Source organism: Marmota flaviventris, chromosome 12 (genome assembly GCF_047511675.1).
Source record: "Marmota flaviventris isolate mMarFla1 chromosome 12, mMarFla1.hap1, whole genome shotgun sequence".
Classification (NCBI taxonomy): Eukaryota; Metazoa; Chordata; class Mammalia; order Rodentia; family Sciuridae; genus Marmota; species Marmota flaviventris.
The window spans coordinates 93321973-93340721 of record NC_092509.1 but is presented as its reverse complement, the minus strand read 5'-3'; the positions used below and the strand labels follow the sequence as shown (position 1 = coordinate 93340721).

At 34.5% G+C, this 18749-nt stretch overlaps 1 protein-coding gene across 13 annotated transcripts in view; it reads left to right on the top strand.

The window, feature by feature from the left end:
• Positions 1 to 18749, top strand: part of Swt1 (SWT1 RNA endoribonuclease homolog) — an 89680-nt gene that overhangs the window by 60956 nt on the left and 9975 nt on the right. For 12 of the 13 annotated variants that reach the window (XM_027934882.2, XM_071600215.1, XM_027934881.2 and 9 more), the window contains one exon: positions 16954 to 17020. The exons of the other annotated variant lie outside the window; for it this stretch is intronic. In XM_027934882.2, coding sequence (XP_027790683.1) covers positions 16954 to 17020 — 67 coding nt within the window. The remainder of the gene's footprint in view (positions 1 to 16953; positions 17021 to 18749) is intronic. 13 annotated transcript variants of the gene reach the window in all.

The following is an 18749-nucleotide window of genomic DNA, read 5'->3' as shown; positions in this document are numbered from 1 at the left end:
TCAGGAACTCTTAGATTTCTAACTCAGGTAGCTTTAGATGAAGTGTTTGAAATAATCTTTTCTTAGTTTCACATTTTGTATCATGCAGGCTAGTGAAGAGGGAGAGGGAATTACTATTATTTAAAAATAATATGGCACTTTTTTTAAAAAAATTTTAAATTTATATATGACAGCGGAATGCATTATGATTCTTATTACACATATAGAGCACAAATTTTCATATATCTGGTTGTATACAGAATATATTCACACCAATTTGTGTCTTCATACATGTACTTTGGATAATAATGTCCATCAATCACATTTCACCATCATTTCTAACCCTATGCCCGCTCCCTTCCCCTCCTACCTCTCTGCCCTATCTAGAGTTCATCTATTCCTCCTATGCTCCCTCTCCCTACCCCAGTCTTCTCTAATTCCATCCATTTACCTGCAAATGTCATGATTTTATTCTTTTATTGCTGAGTAATATTCCATTGTGCATATACGCCACATTTTTTTAATCCATTCATCAATTGAAGGACATCAGGTTGGTTCCACGGTTTAGCTATTGTGAATTGTGATTTCATCTCACTCCAGTCAGAATGGCGGCTGTTATGAATACTAACAACAATAAGTGTTGGCAAGGATGTGGAGAAAAAGGTACAGTCATACACTGCTGGTAGGACTGCAAATTGTTGCAGCCAATATGGAAAGCAGTATGGAGATTTCTTGGAAAATTGGGAATGGAACCACCATTTGACTCAGCTATCCCTCTCCTCTGTCTATACCCATAGGACTTAAAAACAGCATACTACAGGGACACAGCCACATCAATGTTTATAACTTGGCACTTTTTAAAAATTCAATTTGATACATTTTGAGGGGATAATTTTATATGAAGGCATCTCAAGTTTAGGTAACTTTTTTCTTTTCATTTTATTTGATTGTATTTAAATGTAGCAGTAAGTGGAGTACTGACTGGTACATTTGGAGAATTGACTGTTATATACATGATCATGTGTTGCATGGGCCTGATCATAGTTCTGGAAAATGAAACCTCTGCTTAGTTTTAGGAAAGGAAAAGGATTGATTTTTATCTTCAACTTTGTAATAACTGCTGTCACATTCCTGTGGCTTTGGTTTGAAATATTTTTTTCAAAAAAATATTTATTTTTTAGGTGTAGATGGACACAACACAATGCCTTTATTTTTATGTGTTGCTGAGGATCGAACCCAGGTCCCGCCTGTGCTAGGCGAGCGCTCTACCGCTGAGCCACAATCCCAGCCCTGGTTTGAAATATTTTATAGAGCTGTTTTCCTGAAACAATTGTAGTCATGAAGTTTTTTTGGTTCGTGTATATGTATTATAGTTTACATGTACTTTCTATTTTCTTTTTAAGTCTCTATAATACATTTTTTATTACTCTTTTGCTCACCTCCCCTTTGTGTGTGTGTGTGTGTGTGTGTACGTGCGCACATGTGCATGCGTATGTGGGTTGCTTATGATTAAACCCAGAACCTTGCACGTGTTGCCCAATTTTAACTTAAGAACAGGCCACGTACCTGATTGCTGGTAAAAGGAGCCCTATAATCACCACATCTTTTCAGTACAACTAATGATTTGGCTGCTTCAAAGATGTTGGAGTTTGCATTTGAAAGAATATTTTATTAAATTAGACTCTTTGACTTTTAACCATATGTTTTGAGGTTTTAGAAAAGGTCAGCCTTCATTTGACAAAGATAGCACTACTTCTTTAGTTTAGGCTAGTTCTTCAAACAAAGATTTTATTAATGACATGATAATGGATAGACAATAAAGACCTTAAAACTTGTGACTATTGAAGTTTAGAAGTGACTCTTCAGTATCTGAACTTAACTGCAGTATGTAGGGGATTCAGCCACTGATAAAAATTCTTTTATCAGTGTAGGAGTTTTTGCATTTCAGGTAGGACATATTTTCTTTAAGCCTTGGCCTTTCTACCCCCTTAATAACTAGACCCCACTTCTCCACACTTTAGCTGGGGTTCCCACAATTCCTCAGCTATTGCTGAACTTCTTCATCAGACTTTCCACATACATACCCCTTGCCCTTTCCATCATCAAGTATATCAGTTGCTTTGTAAGAGAAAATAAGACCTATTGTTTATAAATGAAAAGACCATTGCTTCACTTTCCATGCCACCATTTTGTATATAATTTTATTTTTATAATTTATTTCATAATCACCTAAGTTTTTGAGTGCCTCTGGAACAGAAACTATTTTTCTATTTCTAGAACCTTGCACAAGTAATAACACATAGTAGACAGTATATATTTATGGAATGAGTGTTCTGCAGTCTCTGTGATGCAGGGCTAATTCTTTTAGGACTGAAAGGTGCTGATGGTACTACATTATAACATTAGATAATTAGTGTAGAGGTTTTAAAAGAGAGGTACTGCAGAGAGTTAATACAAGAATGGGTAAAGAGTAAGAAAGTCAGGAAGAAGAAGAAAGAGGAATAAAGAGATTGAGGAAATGAAAAAGGCATTGATATCTAGAGGATGATGGAACCTTTAGTGATTTGCCAAATAGCTCTTGGTGTCACATTATTCAAGATTACTTATTCCTAATCTCTCTGTATCAAGTATCTAATAGTTACTAGGAGGAAATATGGGATTTACTGGAAGAGATTTAGACAAACGATTCTCTCTCTTTTATTTTTTATTTATTTATATGCTGTGCTGAGACTCAAACCTAGTGCCTCATGCATGTCAGGCAAGTGTGCTACTGCTGAGCCACAGCCTCAGCCCAAATGGTTCTTTTTTAAGAGATTACATATACTTAATATGGTAATATAATATATGGACAGATACTTTATTAGTGAAAGCTTTTTATGGTGTATCTATTACAGTTTGATGAATACAAATTTAACAACATTTATATCAAATTGTATTGTGATATATAACAAAATCTTTATTAAAATAGCTGACAAAATGTGGCATTCACTTATCAGTCTGACTGAATTATCTGATTTATTTTTTAACTTGAATCTTTAACTGAAGGTGATAGATCACTATGACTTAATATTTAGAATAACTAGATATTTTACATATCTGAAGCTCTTATCTATGTTTCTTGGCATTTGTAACTTAAGAAAAAGAAATAAAGACCTTCCTAAATATCAGTGGAATATTGCCAGTTATTCCCGCCACCTCTAGAGTATTTAGGTGTTAGTGTTCACTTAGTAAAATACAGTTTTGGATGACAAAATTAAATGTCTCCATTTATGTACTCTTTGAAAATCACACCAGAATTAAGTAATATAATATAATGTGAAAATTACTTCTTGAAGGTGACAAATCTCTTATTTGTTTATGGAGTTGTTTTTTATTTACAATCAATATTCTTTTATTTAAATTTGCCTTTTGTTTTGTAGCTGGTTAATCATACCTAATGATTTATTATTTATTGATATTGAAAGTCTGTGCCATTGAGTCTTATTTTAGGACATGCTAAAACCACTAAATATCACATTTGTTAATGATGCAGATGGAATAAATGACTAAATAAATCAGTGGTGTTTAAACACTAGTAAAATGATTGAATGGGGATAGGTGGAAGATCAGATAGAGGTTCTGAATAAGGGTGATCATAGCAGTTCTAAATTAGATAGCCAGAGTACAGTAAGTATATGGTAGAAAGCCAGATGATCAATGCCATTTCTTCTTACAGAATAGTTAGAAGGTTTAAAGTTAGAGTGTGCCCTGTACTCTAGGATTAGCTTCATCTATTTCGAGAAATATTCTCTTGTGCCGCTAAAGAACTTAGCACTCTCATGGGCTAGCCAGCTGTACATACCAAGAAATGATGCAATCAGCCCTCAAGGGGTGTTTCTAATAATATGAAAAGGTTGAAGTCCAGCTCAGGACTGTGTATTCCCTGTAGAAGAGACTCTATGTAGAAATAAGTATTGTATATCAGAAGTCCCTGAAATTATCTAACATTTGGCAAAATAACCCTTTTAGAATTATTATATACCTACCCTTAACAAGAATATAACTGGAACTATAAGTTTAAATTTTCTAAGTACTCTTTAAACTAGGTTATTATTGTTTTTAATTTATGCAATTTCTGACTTTTGACATCATATAGCTATATTTTCCTCCACTTAATAGTTGAGCTAAGACAAATAAATAAAAATAAATAATGAAAATTATATTTTTATTAACAGCAGTGATTTATACAGATTTTATTTAAACCTTTTTGATAATATCAGTTAAAATGTAAGCACTTCTGTACACTGTTGGGATGCAAGGTTGTATAAGGAGTATATTAAACAGCTTTCTCCAGAGGCATTTGCTTTATTTATCATCGTGCCTGCATGCTAGAGAAAGTGAAACACAAATTTCCTAGGGGATTCATAGATAACTAGCTCTTAGTTAATGCTCATCCCTAAGATGTAAAATGCCATTATAATTGGAGAAATTATCCAAAGGAAATTTACAATGATTAATAGCACATCCTTTAATTTCTGTATTTTAATTATGTTCATATTTGGGGGGATAATTTTTGGAAAATCTTCTAAGATATGTTTCTTTACCTTCTGATGTGTCTGATAAAAGCACAAACATAAAACAGGGATGTCAGCTTTGACATTTCTTGTTGATTGTATGTGGTTGCATTATTATTATCACTGTTAGTCTTTAGGTTCCTTGCTGGAATCTTTTTTTTTTCAATACATAATCTTTAATGGCTACAAAATATTGTAAAATTTGAATATATCATCATTTAGGTACTGAATTTCAAATAATTTTTTAATGAACAATTTTACAATTATCTGCAATTTCAAACAATGCCAACATTAAAAAAAAATTTTTTTGTAGTTTTAGTTATCGATGGACCTTTATTTATTTATATGCGGTGCTGAGATTTGAACTCAGGGTTCACACACATATGCCAGGCAAGTGCTCTACCACTGAGCCACAACCCCAACCCTAAATACCAACATTTGTACACAAAACTTGCCTATGTGGTGGTTAAGTTGAAGACTCAGTGAATTTGAAATGAAGATTTTCCTTTTTTGTTTCCAATAATATCAATAATTAATTTAAATATAAATGAACTAAATATTGTAATTAAATGGTATAAATGTTCAACATGTGTAAAAACCTTATGGAATCTTTGAAATTAGTACCTGTTGCATGAAGATTAATTGGATGAATAATCTAATCTAAAAGCCAATCAACCAGACATAACATAAACTGTAGTTCCTTGAAGTACATTGAAAGCCAATAAATTATGCCACAGCTCTTCACCCATCCTCAATGATGAACTCCCACTCTATCCTCTGGATTCTTCTTCATATGTGACCTGAGGCTGTCTGACATATTGACCAAAGTAAAGGCAGGAGTTGAGAAGGGATGCTGATAGGAGGAAGACTGAACTGTAGGAAGCTAGAATTGGAATATTAGAGGTTGATAGTGGGGTGTGTAACTGCACAAGTGGGCTGATAATCTCAGTAGGCTTCCTCTACACTTATTTCTTCTACCTGTTCATATTTTGCATTGAAAGTTTCATTTTTTACGTTGAGACGTGTCTTGGTGAGATTTATATTTATTCATTATGAAGATGAGGCTACCCAAGTATAAGGGAAATCTTCCTATATTAGAACTTGGCATGTGGAAACTTTCAGTTGAGGTGTGGGTGTTCAAGATGGTGTGGAGGAAAGAGTAAAGAATGCTGACTATATTGGGCCTAGACCTCCACCCTGCTTCAGTTAATCTGCTTCTGCTGTTTTAGAAATATATGAAAATTCTAAATCCGCTTTCATTTGGATTTAAACAGGTTCTACTACAAACTAACAACAGAATATTTCAGTCATAAAACTAAATTTTATATAACTTGCTTCCAGAAGTTTTGTTTTCCCCTAAAAAATTGACTAGTTGTTTATTTGCTAGTATAATATGAGTTGGTATTGGTACTTTGTTTTAGACCTCCTCTTTCTTTGCCTGTCGGTAGTTATTTCAGGCTCTTTTGCATCAATTTAAGAGAAGTACTGTATTTTGAAATTTTCAGTATGTACCTGGTTAGTATTCCATCTGCACCATAGGAGCATATTCTATGGGTACTGTAGTTACTTTTAAAAAGTCAAAAGTTCCTTCAGATTGCTTGGATATAATCATAAGCAATTAAGAGAAGTAGCTATGACCCTATGAAATATTTCACATGTAAAAGCATAGGGGCTTATTTGTATTCTATTAAGGATTCGGCTGTTGTCATTATTCACTCTTTTTTTTTTTTTTTTTTAACATATTTAAGCTTAAGGCCAAATGTGTAAGTAACCATGTCCTCAAACAAAACAAAAGAAAGAAAACTCTAACTTATTCTCAGTGACATTATAAAGGAGTTAAAATTTTCATAAATACATCATTTTTTAGAGAAGTATTAGAGATATGATTTTATTTTAACTGGGTCTGCATATTTTTAATATGCATTTTCAACTTTATGTTGAAAGTTACTTTAAATAGAATTCCGTATTCAGAAATTTAATTATAAGTTCAAGTTAGACACTTCTTTGGGCAAGGAACTTTGTTTATATACCTATTCCATATTAATTTCTGTATTCCTTTTCAGTTGTGTCTTTTGTAGGTTCAAGGTTGACTGGTTTCTGTCACTGTCATACTTGTCTGCCACCAGTGAAGGTACTGATCTCACTTGTCCCTTCTTACATAACTAGGCACAGTAGAACTTTTTTAGAAGGAACCTTCACTAAAAAGCTAATGAATATATGACTAAGCAAAAATCAAACAAAAAACTAAATAGATAAAAGCAGTTCAGCAGTTCTTTGTGCTGAATTAATCAAAAGATTAGCTACAAAGTTGCATGCTCCATGTTTTATCTAGCTGATGGTCAATTTCCCTTGCTTCTATCCTTAAGTTCTGGTTATCTATTGCTATGTAACAGATCACCCCAAAACTTACTGGCTTAGAACAATAGCATTCAACTCTTTTTCATTTTCTTCAGTGTTTCTGGGGTTTAGTATCCTCATCTTAGCAGTTCTTAGTTGAGTGCTCCTGAGTTTTGCAGTCCGGTAGTGCCTGGAGATATTTTTAAGGCTAGCTGCAGTTGGCTATCATGTAGAACACCAACATGTGGCTTCCATGCATCATGTACTTCCTCATAGGCAAAATGCTGATTTAAAAAGAGAATCCCAAAATATCAGGAATTGTTTTGCCCTTTAAGACGTTTTCTTAGAAATCATATAGCTTCATTTCCCCTGTAGTCAGAGATCTGCCTAGATTTGGGATCTGCCTGTGGGTAGGAGGAGGAATGTCAGCGTTAAACTGTAAGAACATGGGGGATGAGAGATCTTGTTGTATGACATCCTGGAAGATGTATTCTGTTGCCATTTGCTCATAACAGTTTACATCTCCCACTTGGAAAAGATAATCATCCCCCTCTTCCTTAAACCTCCAAGTCTTATTCCATTATGGCATTAGCTTTAAGTCCAGGATCTCATAATTCAAATCAGGTCCAGGTATAGTTGAGGTGAGGCTCCTTAGGTGTGTTGCTTAGGCATGCTCCTTGAGATCTGAACTTCCATGAACTAGTCAGTGCCACCCACTCCCCAGTGTAGACTTCAAGCACAAGCATAGGATAGCTACTGTAAGTATTCATATTTACAAAAGCGGGGGACAGGAGGTGCACAGGATCACTAGCAGTTCGAAAATCCAGCCTTGTACCTGTTACTAACTTGATTGGGGCTCTTACTTACATAAGAAAACTAAGTTGGAATAGAGGAGCCTTCTCAACCTGCTTCCTACCAAAAAAGGCGGGGAGTCTGAAGACCTCTTTTCATTCTGTATTCTCTCTCTCTCCATTTCTTTTTTAGTCCAAGTGGTAGTAATTCTACAGTTCCAGTACAATTTATATAAGATCTTTAAGTTTCCTCACAAACTTTTTTTTTGGTACCAGGGATTGAACTTAGGGACACTTAACCATTGAGCCACATCCCAAGCTCTTTTTTGTATTTTATTTAGAGACAGAGTCTCACCGAGATGCTTAGAGACTCAGTAAGTCACTGTACCTGGCTTTGAACTCGCAATCCTCTTTCCTCAGCCACCCAAGCTGCTGGGATTATAGGCATGTGCCACTGTGCCTGGTACTTGCGAACATTTGATCTCTGCTCTTAAATTATTAATTCCATGAGGGCAAAATCAATATCATATATCCTTGGTATCCCCAGCATTTTGCTTTAAATCTCATACTACTAAGCAATAGTAATAATTTAATATTAGGTAACATTTATTATTAAGTGCTTAGTATATGTTAGACACTTACCTAAGCTCTTTACCTACATCTTTATGATTTATAGGATTACTCCCTCAAAAGTAACTGTTATAATCAGTTTTTCATATATGAAAGATCAGAGAAATGTCATTGCCCAAGTTGGTTTTGGCAAAATGATTATTGAAACTCTGGTCTAATTGTAGAGAACCCATCTTTAAATACACTAATCTTTCTAACTTAAAAATGACTTCAAATTTAGTTGTATTTAGCAGTGGTGCATGTTGTAATCCCAGCTACTTGGGGAAATTGAGGCAAGAGTATCACAAATTCGAGGTCAGCCTAGGCAATTTAGTGAGATATCCTGTTTAAAGAGCAAGAGAAAGAAAGGAAAACAATGGTTATTTGCTTCAGAGGATAGGTGTACATGCTTTCTTAGGTGAGACCAGCAGAATGCTAAAGAAACGGAAAATAATCATTAATCCCAAGGACAAGAAATTTGAGGTAAAAACACAAGGAAGAAATCTAGAAGACCCTAGAAAGAAGTTGGGGAGCATAGCATAAGGTAGCTACAGAATGAGAAGAGCCGAGAAGTTTCTCTCAGAACAGTGCTAGAATGCTCATGTGTCTCTCTTTTATTTGCTAATGGCTATTCGATGTAGGTAGATTAGCCCAGTTTAATATGACCAGCCTGTGAAAGGAGAATAAAGGTGAATGGAAGGAAAAGTTCAGGAGACTGCCATCACAAATGTCAAGAAGGATCGGGTTCCAAAACCAAATAATTTTTAACAGTGTCATGCTACTGGGAAGGTGTGAAGCCTGGTGGGAGGTCTTCTGGACATTGGGTGCATGACCTTGAAAAGGATAGTAAGATCTCAGCCCCTTCCTCTTTCTTTCTCACATGTTTTGGCCATGTTAGCAGGTTTGCTCTGGCATGTACTCTACACCATGATGTGTTCCCTTGCCACAGAGCTCAAACTGTGACAAAAATAAACCTTTCCTCTCTGTAAATTGTTCATTTCATGTATTTTGTAACAGTAAGGGAAAGATTGCTGCCATTCATATATAAAAGTTCACTGCTAGAGATGCCTTCCAAAGAGAATAAGCAGCTCGGTTCTTAGTGAACAAGCTACAGTGAAAATTTAGGGTGTTTTTAAGATAAAAGAATAGCAATAGCTAGCATTTTATTGATCCATAAATTGTTCCAAATATGTTATATATATTAACTTTGTTTAATCCTCTTAACAACCCTGTGAGATGAGTATTACTATTATTGTCCCTGTTTCAAAATTGAGAAATGAAGGCACAAAAGAAAGAAGTAAAGCAACTTCACCTGATATCACTCAGCTGGAAAGCAGCAGAACTCTGATTTGAACTCTGGCAGACTGACTTCAAAGAGACTATAATCATAACTTCAGTGTTATTATGATTAAATGTTTATATTAACATTTAATATAGAGGTGCTGCTGGGAGCAGAGTACACACCTATAATCCCAGTGACTAGGGAAGCTGAGGCAGGAGGATCACAAGTCTGAGGTCAGTCTCAGCAATTTAGCAAGACCCTCAGGAATGCAGTGAGACCCAGTCTCAAAATAGAAAAAAACAAAAAAGACTAGGGATGTAGTGGTAAGGGTAAAGTATCCTGGGTTCAATCCCCAGGACCAAAAAAAAAAGAAAAAAAGAGAGAGAGAGAATATACACGAGAGGAAAGGCCTATTTTAAAGGACAGAGTTAGTAAAGAGTATAGATATGTAGTGCTTTAATTATTTAACATAGCTGCATTATTTATCAATATAGTCCCCTTTTTTGGGGGTGGGGTACTGGGGATTGAACCCAGAGATAGACTCTACCACTGAGCCACATCCACATTCACATCACTTTTTATTTTTATCATTTTCATTTGTAGCTTTTTTATCCAAAATTTTAAGATGATGGATCTCTCCCATCATTTGCATACCTGATTTCAACAAATTCACTACAGAAAACTTGGGATTTTAATTGTACTTGTAATAACCAAAAAGGAAAAAGGTACTCTACATGTATTTCCCCTCAGTGAGTATTTCTTCATTGTTGATTTGATAAATTTTCATCCAGTTTTCCAGTACAACTTTTTATCCAGTTTCCCCAGTATAACTCAAATTCATCACTAGCAGAATCCATTTCATAAGTATTGTCCAGGTATGTCACTATATGAAAATAAAAACAGTTTAGAGGGTCAGAATCATCTGAAGTTGAATCCTAGTTCCATCCATTTACCAGCTCTGTCTCCTAGATAGGTGGATTAACCTTTTTGTGTTTGTTTTCTGTGTAAAATGAAGTTTGTAACAATTGCTTTATTAAATTGCAGAGATTAAAGAAGATAGCATTTGTCCCTTGACTCAGTTCTTACTATAGAAAATATAAAAATTCAATTTCTAATATAATGCTATAAACAAACATTTCACTTCATGCAATTACATTTTAAAGTTATCTTTAATTTTTTTCACACTCTCAAAAACTATTTTAAATATTATAGTAATGTAAAACTTTGTCTTGCCAGAAGGGACTACAATTTATTCAGCTTTGTGGGATGTAAGTCATAATTTATAAATACCCAAGAACATGTGCTCTCTGCCTTTGAATTTCTAGAATTAAATATTAAACTTGAATATTCTAGACTTCTTTTTCTACTCCTGAGTCTGCTGTTTTATTTTTTCTAAATTGGCAAAAAAGGTTTATTTGAATTTTTAAAATTCTAATTAAAATTTTAGTGTATCTCAATACATTAGTTTTAAATTTTATCAGGTTATGCTTATAAATTTAACATGAAACTTTAAGTGGCATAACCTTTAAAAAAGTTTTTTTTTTTTTGCGGCGGGGGGAGGTGTGGTACTGGGAATTGAACCCAGGATCTTGTGCATGCAAGGCAAGCACTCTACCAACTGAGATATAATCTCCAGCCCAAGGATTTTTTTTTTTTTTAAAGATAACATTGATATTTATTGTGATATGGAAATGAAAACTTTTAAATGCAGATTTAAACATTGCTTACTTGATGCTAATTGCTCATGGTAAATACAACACTCTTGAATGCCCAAGTGACATGAGAGTCAATACTTCTAATGAGTGTTAGTTCTGTTTCCAATTTGCCTCATGGATTTGAGAAAGATACGTTGACTACATAGATTATTGTTTGAACCCATAGAATTGCCAGAAGCATTGATAAGAGGAAAATTAAAGAGGGGGTTTTGCTTACATATAAAATTAATATTTTAACTATCTCCAAGGGGCTTCATGTTTGATTTTGTAAAATTGCTTGAAGGCAAGCAGATGGTGGCCGTTAGCTCTTTGTTAGTGGGAAAAGTGGGAGCTCCAGAGACAAACCACTCACTGTGTAATCTTGGCAAGAACTCTGACCCTTGGTTTCCACATTTGAAAACTAGCTAACAAAACTGCTAGTATTTATTGAACATGTATGCTGTGCAGCTATTAAACACTCTAGATACCTTATTGAGTTTTCACAGTAACCTTCTGAAGTAAATTCTATACTGTATCCCCATTTCACAGTTGGGGAGCCGGGGTGCAGAAAAGTAGGTAACTTGATCCAGGTCACATAGTTAAATCCAGGGTTGGTGATGATACCTGTGAAGATCAAACTTGGAGTGTTCAGTAAATCTTTATGTTATTATTGATGCTGTTATAAAGGGAACCTAAGTGCATTCAGGTCAATCTCAATTTATAAATCATCTATGAGCTGCAAATCAAACCCTGAGTCAGACGTCTGAAATTCCCACTAACTTATTGTAGAGAAAATTTAAGATTATAAAGAACTTGAAGATGGGGAACATGTCTTGTAGTTTTCTTTTATGTTCCATAGCACTCACTGTAATATGTATTTGTGTAAAAAGTGTCAATTTAACATACTTATTATTCTGAATTTATTTTGAAAAGATAAGTGTGGATTATTCATAAATAAAAATCACCATTTTCAGAAATGTATATCATTTCCCCCACAGGATGATTCTTTCGTTCTCCCTTTTATTTATTTATTTATTTATTTTAATTTTTTTTTTATTGTTGGCTGTTCAAAACATTACATAGTTCTTGATATATCATATTTCACACTTTGATTCAAGTGGGTTATGAGCTCCCATTTTTACCCCATATACAGATTGCAGAATCACATCAGTTACACATCCATTGATTTACATATTGCCATACTAGTGTCTGTTGTGTTCTGCTGCCTTTCCTATCCTCTGCTATACCCCCTCCCCTCCCCTCCCCTCTTCTCTCTCTGCCCCCTCTACTGACATTCATTTGTCCCCCTTGTATTATTTTTCCCTTTCCCCTCACTTCCTCTTGTATGTACTTTTGTATAACTCTGAGGGTCTCCTTCCATTTCCATGCAATTTCCCTTCTCTCTCCCTTTCCCTCCCACCTCTCATCCCTGTTTAATGTTAATCTTCTTCTCATGCTCTTCGACCCTACTCTGTCCTTAGTTACTCTCCTTATATCAAAGAAGACATTTGGCATTTGTTTTTTAGGGATTGGCTAGCTTCACTTAGCATAATCTGCTCTAATGCCATCCATTTCCCTGTAAATTCTATGATTTTGTCATTTTTTAATGCAGAGTAATACTCCATTGTGTATAAATGCCACATTTTTTTTATCCATTCATCTATTGAAGGGCATCTAGGTTGGTTCCACAGTCTTGCTATTGTGAATTGTGCTGCTATGAACATCGATGTAGCAGTGTCCCTGTAGCATGCTCTTTTTAGGTCTTTAGGGAATAGACCGAGAAGGGGAATAGCTGGGTCAAATGGTGGCTCCATTCCCAGCTTTCCAAGAAATCTCCATACTGCTTTCCAAATTGGCTGTACCAATTTGCAGTCCCACCAGCAATGTACAAGTGTACCCTTTTCCCCACATCCTCGCCAGCACTTGTTGTTGTTTGACTTCATAATGGCTGCCAATCTAACTGGAGTGAGATGGTATCTTAGGGTGGTTTTGATTTGCATTTCTCTGACAGCTAGAGATGGTGAGCATTTTTTCATGTACTTGTTGATTGATTGTATGTCCTCCTCTGAGAAGTGTCTGTTCAGGTCCTTGGCCCATTTGTTGATTGGGTTGTTTGTTCTCTTATTGTCTAATTTTTTGAGTTCTTTGTATACTCTGGATATTAGGGCTCTGTCTGAAGTGTGAGGAGTAAAGATTTGTTCCCAGGATGTAGGCTCTCTATTTACCTCTCTTATTGTTTCTTTTGCTGAGAAAAAACTTTTTAGTTTGAGTAAGTCCCATTTGTTGATTCTAGTTATTAACTTTTGTGCTATGGGTGTCCTATTGAGGAATTTGGAGCCCGACCCCACAGTATGTAGATCGTAGCCAACTTTTTCTTCTATCAGACGGCGTGTCTCTGATTTGATATCAAGCTCCTTGATCCATTTTGAATTCACTTTTGTGCATGGCGAGAGAAAGGGATTCAGTTTCATTTTGTTGCATATGGATTTCCAGTTTTCCCAGCACCATTTGTTGAAGATGCTATCCTTCCTCCATTGCATGCTTTTAGCCCCTTTATCAAATATAAGATAGTTGTAGTTTTGTGGATTGGTTTCTGTGTCCTCTATTCTGTACCATCGTTCTCCCTTTTAAAAGTTGACGTTGACAAGTAATTTTAGGGCTTTCATTCTGAGAGTCTTTTGTCTTCCTACTGGTATGAGGGGGAAACTGAGAAGACTTTACAGGAGGCTGACCTCTCAAGAATTTTTGTGTGGGGAATTACTAAAGCATCGAATTCCATAAGCCATTTTTGCCATTTTATTTTTTATGTATCTTCAACAAGTTGTACTAGAGTAAAAGTTTGTAATTTTTTATACTAGGACAAATCCAACTTCAGTCTCGAAGTGAGTGCATTTTAATAAAAGCTGTCTGTTCAACTTTGGGCTCAGACTACCTCAAACTGTTCTTTTAGAATAACAAATTTTATAACAAATTCTAGTTTGTGTATCTTAGTTTTTTAAAAAAATAACATGTATAGTTTTATTCTGATTACAAAAGTAACATCTTCATAGAATACAGTTCTGTGATATTTTGTGAAATAATCAAGTATTTACATTTGGAACAAGTGACTTCTTCCTTTGAAGCTTAAAATTCCTGTGTTTCTTATTTTGTTTACAACTAGCAATTAGAAAGTGGGGAGGGACTGCCAGATCATTTTTCTTGCTTCATTATGTCCCTGTACTTGGTGAGGATTGTTTTCTTTCTTATGCTCTTTAGAACAGTAATGCTGTGGTCTACTCTGAATCTTTGTCTTGTTAACTATTATATCCAAGGACCTAGAGCAGTGCATGGCTCCTAGGAAGTCTCAAATATTTGTTGGGTGAGAGAATAAAGGATCACTTGTTCTGATATGGATGTCTTTAGTATGCATTTTAGTTTCTTTCTTACTCATCAAATACATTGTGAAAGTTGGGCATTATCCACTGGAGTTTGCCTCATTCTCTGGACTCTAATATAGTATGCTATTATTTCTGGTAACAAGTATGCTTTTATGAGGGTAAGAGAGAAGGAACTTAGAAATGAAGAAATTGGTGCAGTCTGAAAAGGCAACTCTGTAGAGACAGAGAATGGATTAGTGGTTTCCTGGAGTTGGGGTTGGAAGTGAGAACAGAGAAAGACTGCAAGCCAGTAGGCAAGAGGGGTCTTTTTCTGTGTGAAGGAAATGTTTTAAATTAAATTGGGTGATCATTGTACAGATCTGTAAATTTTATTTAAAAAATCATTAAGTTGGAGCTGGGGCTGTAGCTCAGTGGCAGAACACTTGTCTCACGTGTGAGACACTGGATTCAATCCTTAGCACCACATAAAAATAAACAAGTAAAATAAAGTCATTCTGTCCATCCACAACTACAAAAAATTTTTTAAAAATTGTTAAGTTGGTAAAATGAGTGCATTTTATGGCATATAAATTATAGCTCAATAAAACTGCTAAAACCAAGGTGGAAGTTAAAAATATTTCAATTTTTTGCTCATTGGAATACAAGTTACTTTGAGTGTAACTTGTTGCTATAGACAAATGACTGCTTTACTTAGAACCAGTTTTCCTACAAAGTATTTCAGAGCAGAGGAATGTTAATTCTATTTTTTAGTAAAATATGTTCTTTTGTGATATTGGCTTAGAGCTTATAAATTTCTTTATAAAATATCTTCATTCTAAGTTTTCTTAACCTCGGTTAAGAACAAGTTTAGTTATTTCCAAAGCCATGAAAGAAATAGGTATAATTATTTTACGTTGCTGATATTTTATTTTTTCTGGGCTGCAGAGTTACAACATAGTGTATTTTCTACTTCCTTTCTAAGAGTTTGGTTAATTTATCTAGATAGCTTTGTTTTCATTTTTAAAATTCTAAACTGATATATAGAACATAAAAATTGTACATATTTAGGGGGTATAATGTGTTCAATATATGTTTAGATTGTTTAATGTTTAAATAGAGTTAACTATATCCATGTCCTCAAAACATTTATCATCTCTTTTTGGTGAAAACATTCAAAATCCTTTATTCTAGCATTTTGAAATGCACAGTTGATCTCATAGATATTGGAAATAGAATGATGGTTACTAGAAGGTAGAGAGTAGAGTGGAGAGGAAGAATGTTCCAGGAAGATGGATCAACAGGCACTGAGTTGTAGTTAGGAGTAACAAGTTCTGGTGTGCCTAACAGTAGGGTGACTGCGATAATGATGATATACTATGCTTATTTTTAAAAGCAAATTATTTATGGACTACCCCCCTCCCATGTATTATCCTTGATCTTTCTTTTTTGGGGGGGTGGTATTGGTTGGTTTCTTGTTTAGAAGATCATTTGTATTTTAAAATTATTAGTTGTGAGAAAAACTTTTTCCATGAAACTGGTATTCTCATTCAGATTTTTTGTATATTCCTAAGGATACTCTGCATATGCCTCTTCCAAGGAAGCAAAGCATCTTAAAAATTTTAACTATGTCCTAAAAAAAATTATTTATAAAAGTTTTTCATAGAAATAAAAAAACTAAATAGTCTAAAGATATAATTAAGATTATTGAGAACAGTTGGCTCTCGAGTCTGACAGTATCAAGCATTGGCAAGGACATTTTGTTCTCAGCTTAAAAGATATGGAGTGATTATGTACTTCACATTTCCATTTCCTTTCTGAGAAATTGTATAATTGTAATCCAAAATGTGAACTATAATTTTGCATATGTGAATATGTATGGTTGTGAATCAATTGCTTAGAAGTGTTATTTTTTTTAATGTTTTTTGGTACCAGGGATTGAACTCTCAGGCACTCAACCACTGAGCCACAGCCCCAGCTCCTTTGTGTATTTTATTTAGAGACAGGATCTGAGTTGCTCAGTGCCTCACTTTTGCTGAGGGTGGCTTTGAACTCATGATCTTCATGCCTCAACCTCCCAGCTGCTGGGATTACAGGCATGCATCACTGTGCCCAGCAGAAGTATTACTTTAAACAAGGCAAAATATATTAGTAAATTAATCTTTGTTGGATTAAATTTGTGTTTTTATACATTTTTAATTGATTATAAAACAAAAAATTGTGATTCTCTGAATAAACATTAAATAATAAGTTATCTTTCCTTGTATAGGTGTGTTTTGGGGAAATAGTTCAAGGTATTGCTTTATTCTTAAATCATTCATTTCCCCTCCTGTTCTTTTATTTTGATTTTTTTAGAATTTTGGCCCCCAACAGTAATTATCAAGATGTCGAAACTCTCTATAACTTCCTAATCAAGTATGAGGTATGAGAAATATTTTTAAATGTTTATCACATTTCTATTATTAGCAAGTATTAATATAATTAAATATAGATGTTCTAAAACACAATGTTTGCTATTTAATTAGACATTCATTTTAAATTATTGAATGTTGTAGAAGTTTGCCAGCAACATATTTTATTTTCCCCTTTTAAAAAAGTGTACGTATTTAAATTGTATAAAATGATGTTTTTATATACATGTATAAAATGGATGTTTTTATATACACTATATACATAGTGAAATAGATACTATAATCAAGTAAATTAACATCCACCATCTTACATAGTACTCTTTTTTTGGTGTGGCAAGAGCAACAAAAATCTATTCTTTCAGAAAAAAAATCCTAAACATAGCACTGTTATTAACTGTAGTCTTCAGGTTGTACATTGGCTGTCTTAGAATGTTCACTCTCCATATCTTCTACTCTGTCTCCTTTGACCTACGTCTTCACATTCCTCCCCACTCCCTGCCTGTAACATACTCAATTTTTAATTTTGTTCTCTAAGTAAAAATACAATAGTGTCCTAAAATAACATAGTTGCTTCAGCACAGAATTGTTTCTCATCAGGGATGTGTTGGCATTTTGGACAGGTCATTTCTTCATTGTGTAGAACCTTGCAGGATGTTTAACATCCCTACTCCTCAGGCACTAAATGCCTGTAGCTCTCCTGGTCATTGTGACAATCAAAAATATTACCACCCCACCCGACTCACATACCCAAAATGACCCTCAGAGAGGAAGAACCCACCTCTGTTTGAGAGCTGCTGATTACAGGAAAGAAAAGTTCTCTAATTTCGTTTCCTCTATTGCAACAGCACAGACCCCAAGTTAGAGCCGTAAAGAGGGTGCAGTGTGTTTTGTAAACTAACCTGCATGCTTTCCTCATCATTGCCGATCCAAGAAAGGATTCTGTTGATTTTCAGTTTTTGTTTGCCTAAAGCTCTTTGCCCCTCTTCTCTATATATTCCTTTTCTCAGTTTTGCTCGTGTGTGTGTGTGTGTGTGTAATTCTTAAAATACCCTAAGTGAAGGAGTTTTTGTGACACATGTAGGTTTCACATTTCTTAAGGAGTCCAACTCCTTTAAAATGTATTCATTCACTTTCATTACTGGTTAGCTCTTCATTTAACTTTTTGTAAATAACGAAAACAACAACAACAACTGGGCATGGATTTGGTCCCCAGTACAGCATAGATAGGATAGACAGACAGACAGACAGATCAGGATGGGAATGTAGCTCAATGGTAGATCACCCCTGAAGGGGGTGGTTCAATCCTCAGTACTGAAAAAAGAAAAAAGAAAAAAAAAAAGACAGTACTTCAACATACAGGTAAATGAAACATTTTCTTCACAAATATGGTGAATTTCTTATGAAAACATTGAAGGAGATCTTGGAATTTTGCAAATAAGCAATAATACCTTGAACTCTAGACTTTTTAATGATATGAATCTTTAAAGTGGTATTAATTAATCCAGAATAGAAACATTTTATCCACCAAAACTTCATACCAGTTAGTAGCTTCAAATATTTTAAAAAGTGAATCAAATAGAAGATAGTATTATTGCGTTTCCCTCTACTCGTTCATAGTTTCTGAAAATTTAGGTACTACTATGCTATTTGTTATCCAATTAAAAAAAAATTTCCCTTTCTACAAATTTCCAGGTTCTTCCTTGTACATAAATAGAATATAGCCTACATTAGTAGTAAGCT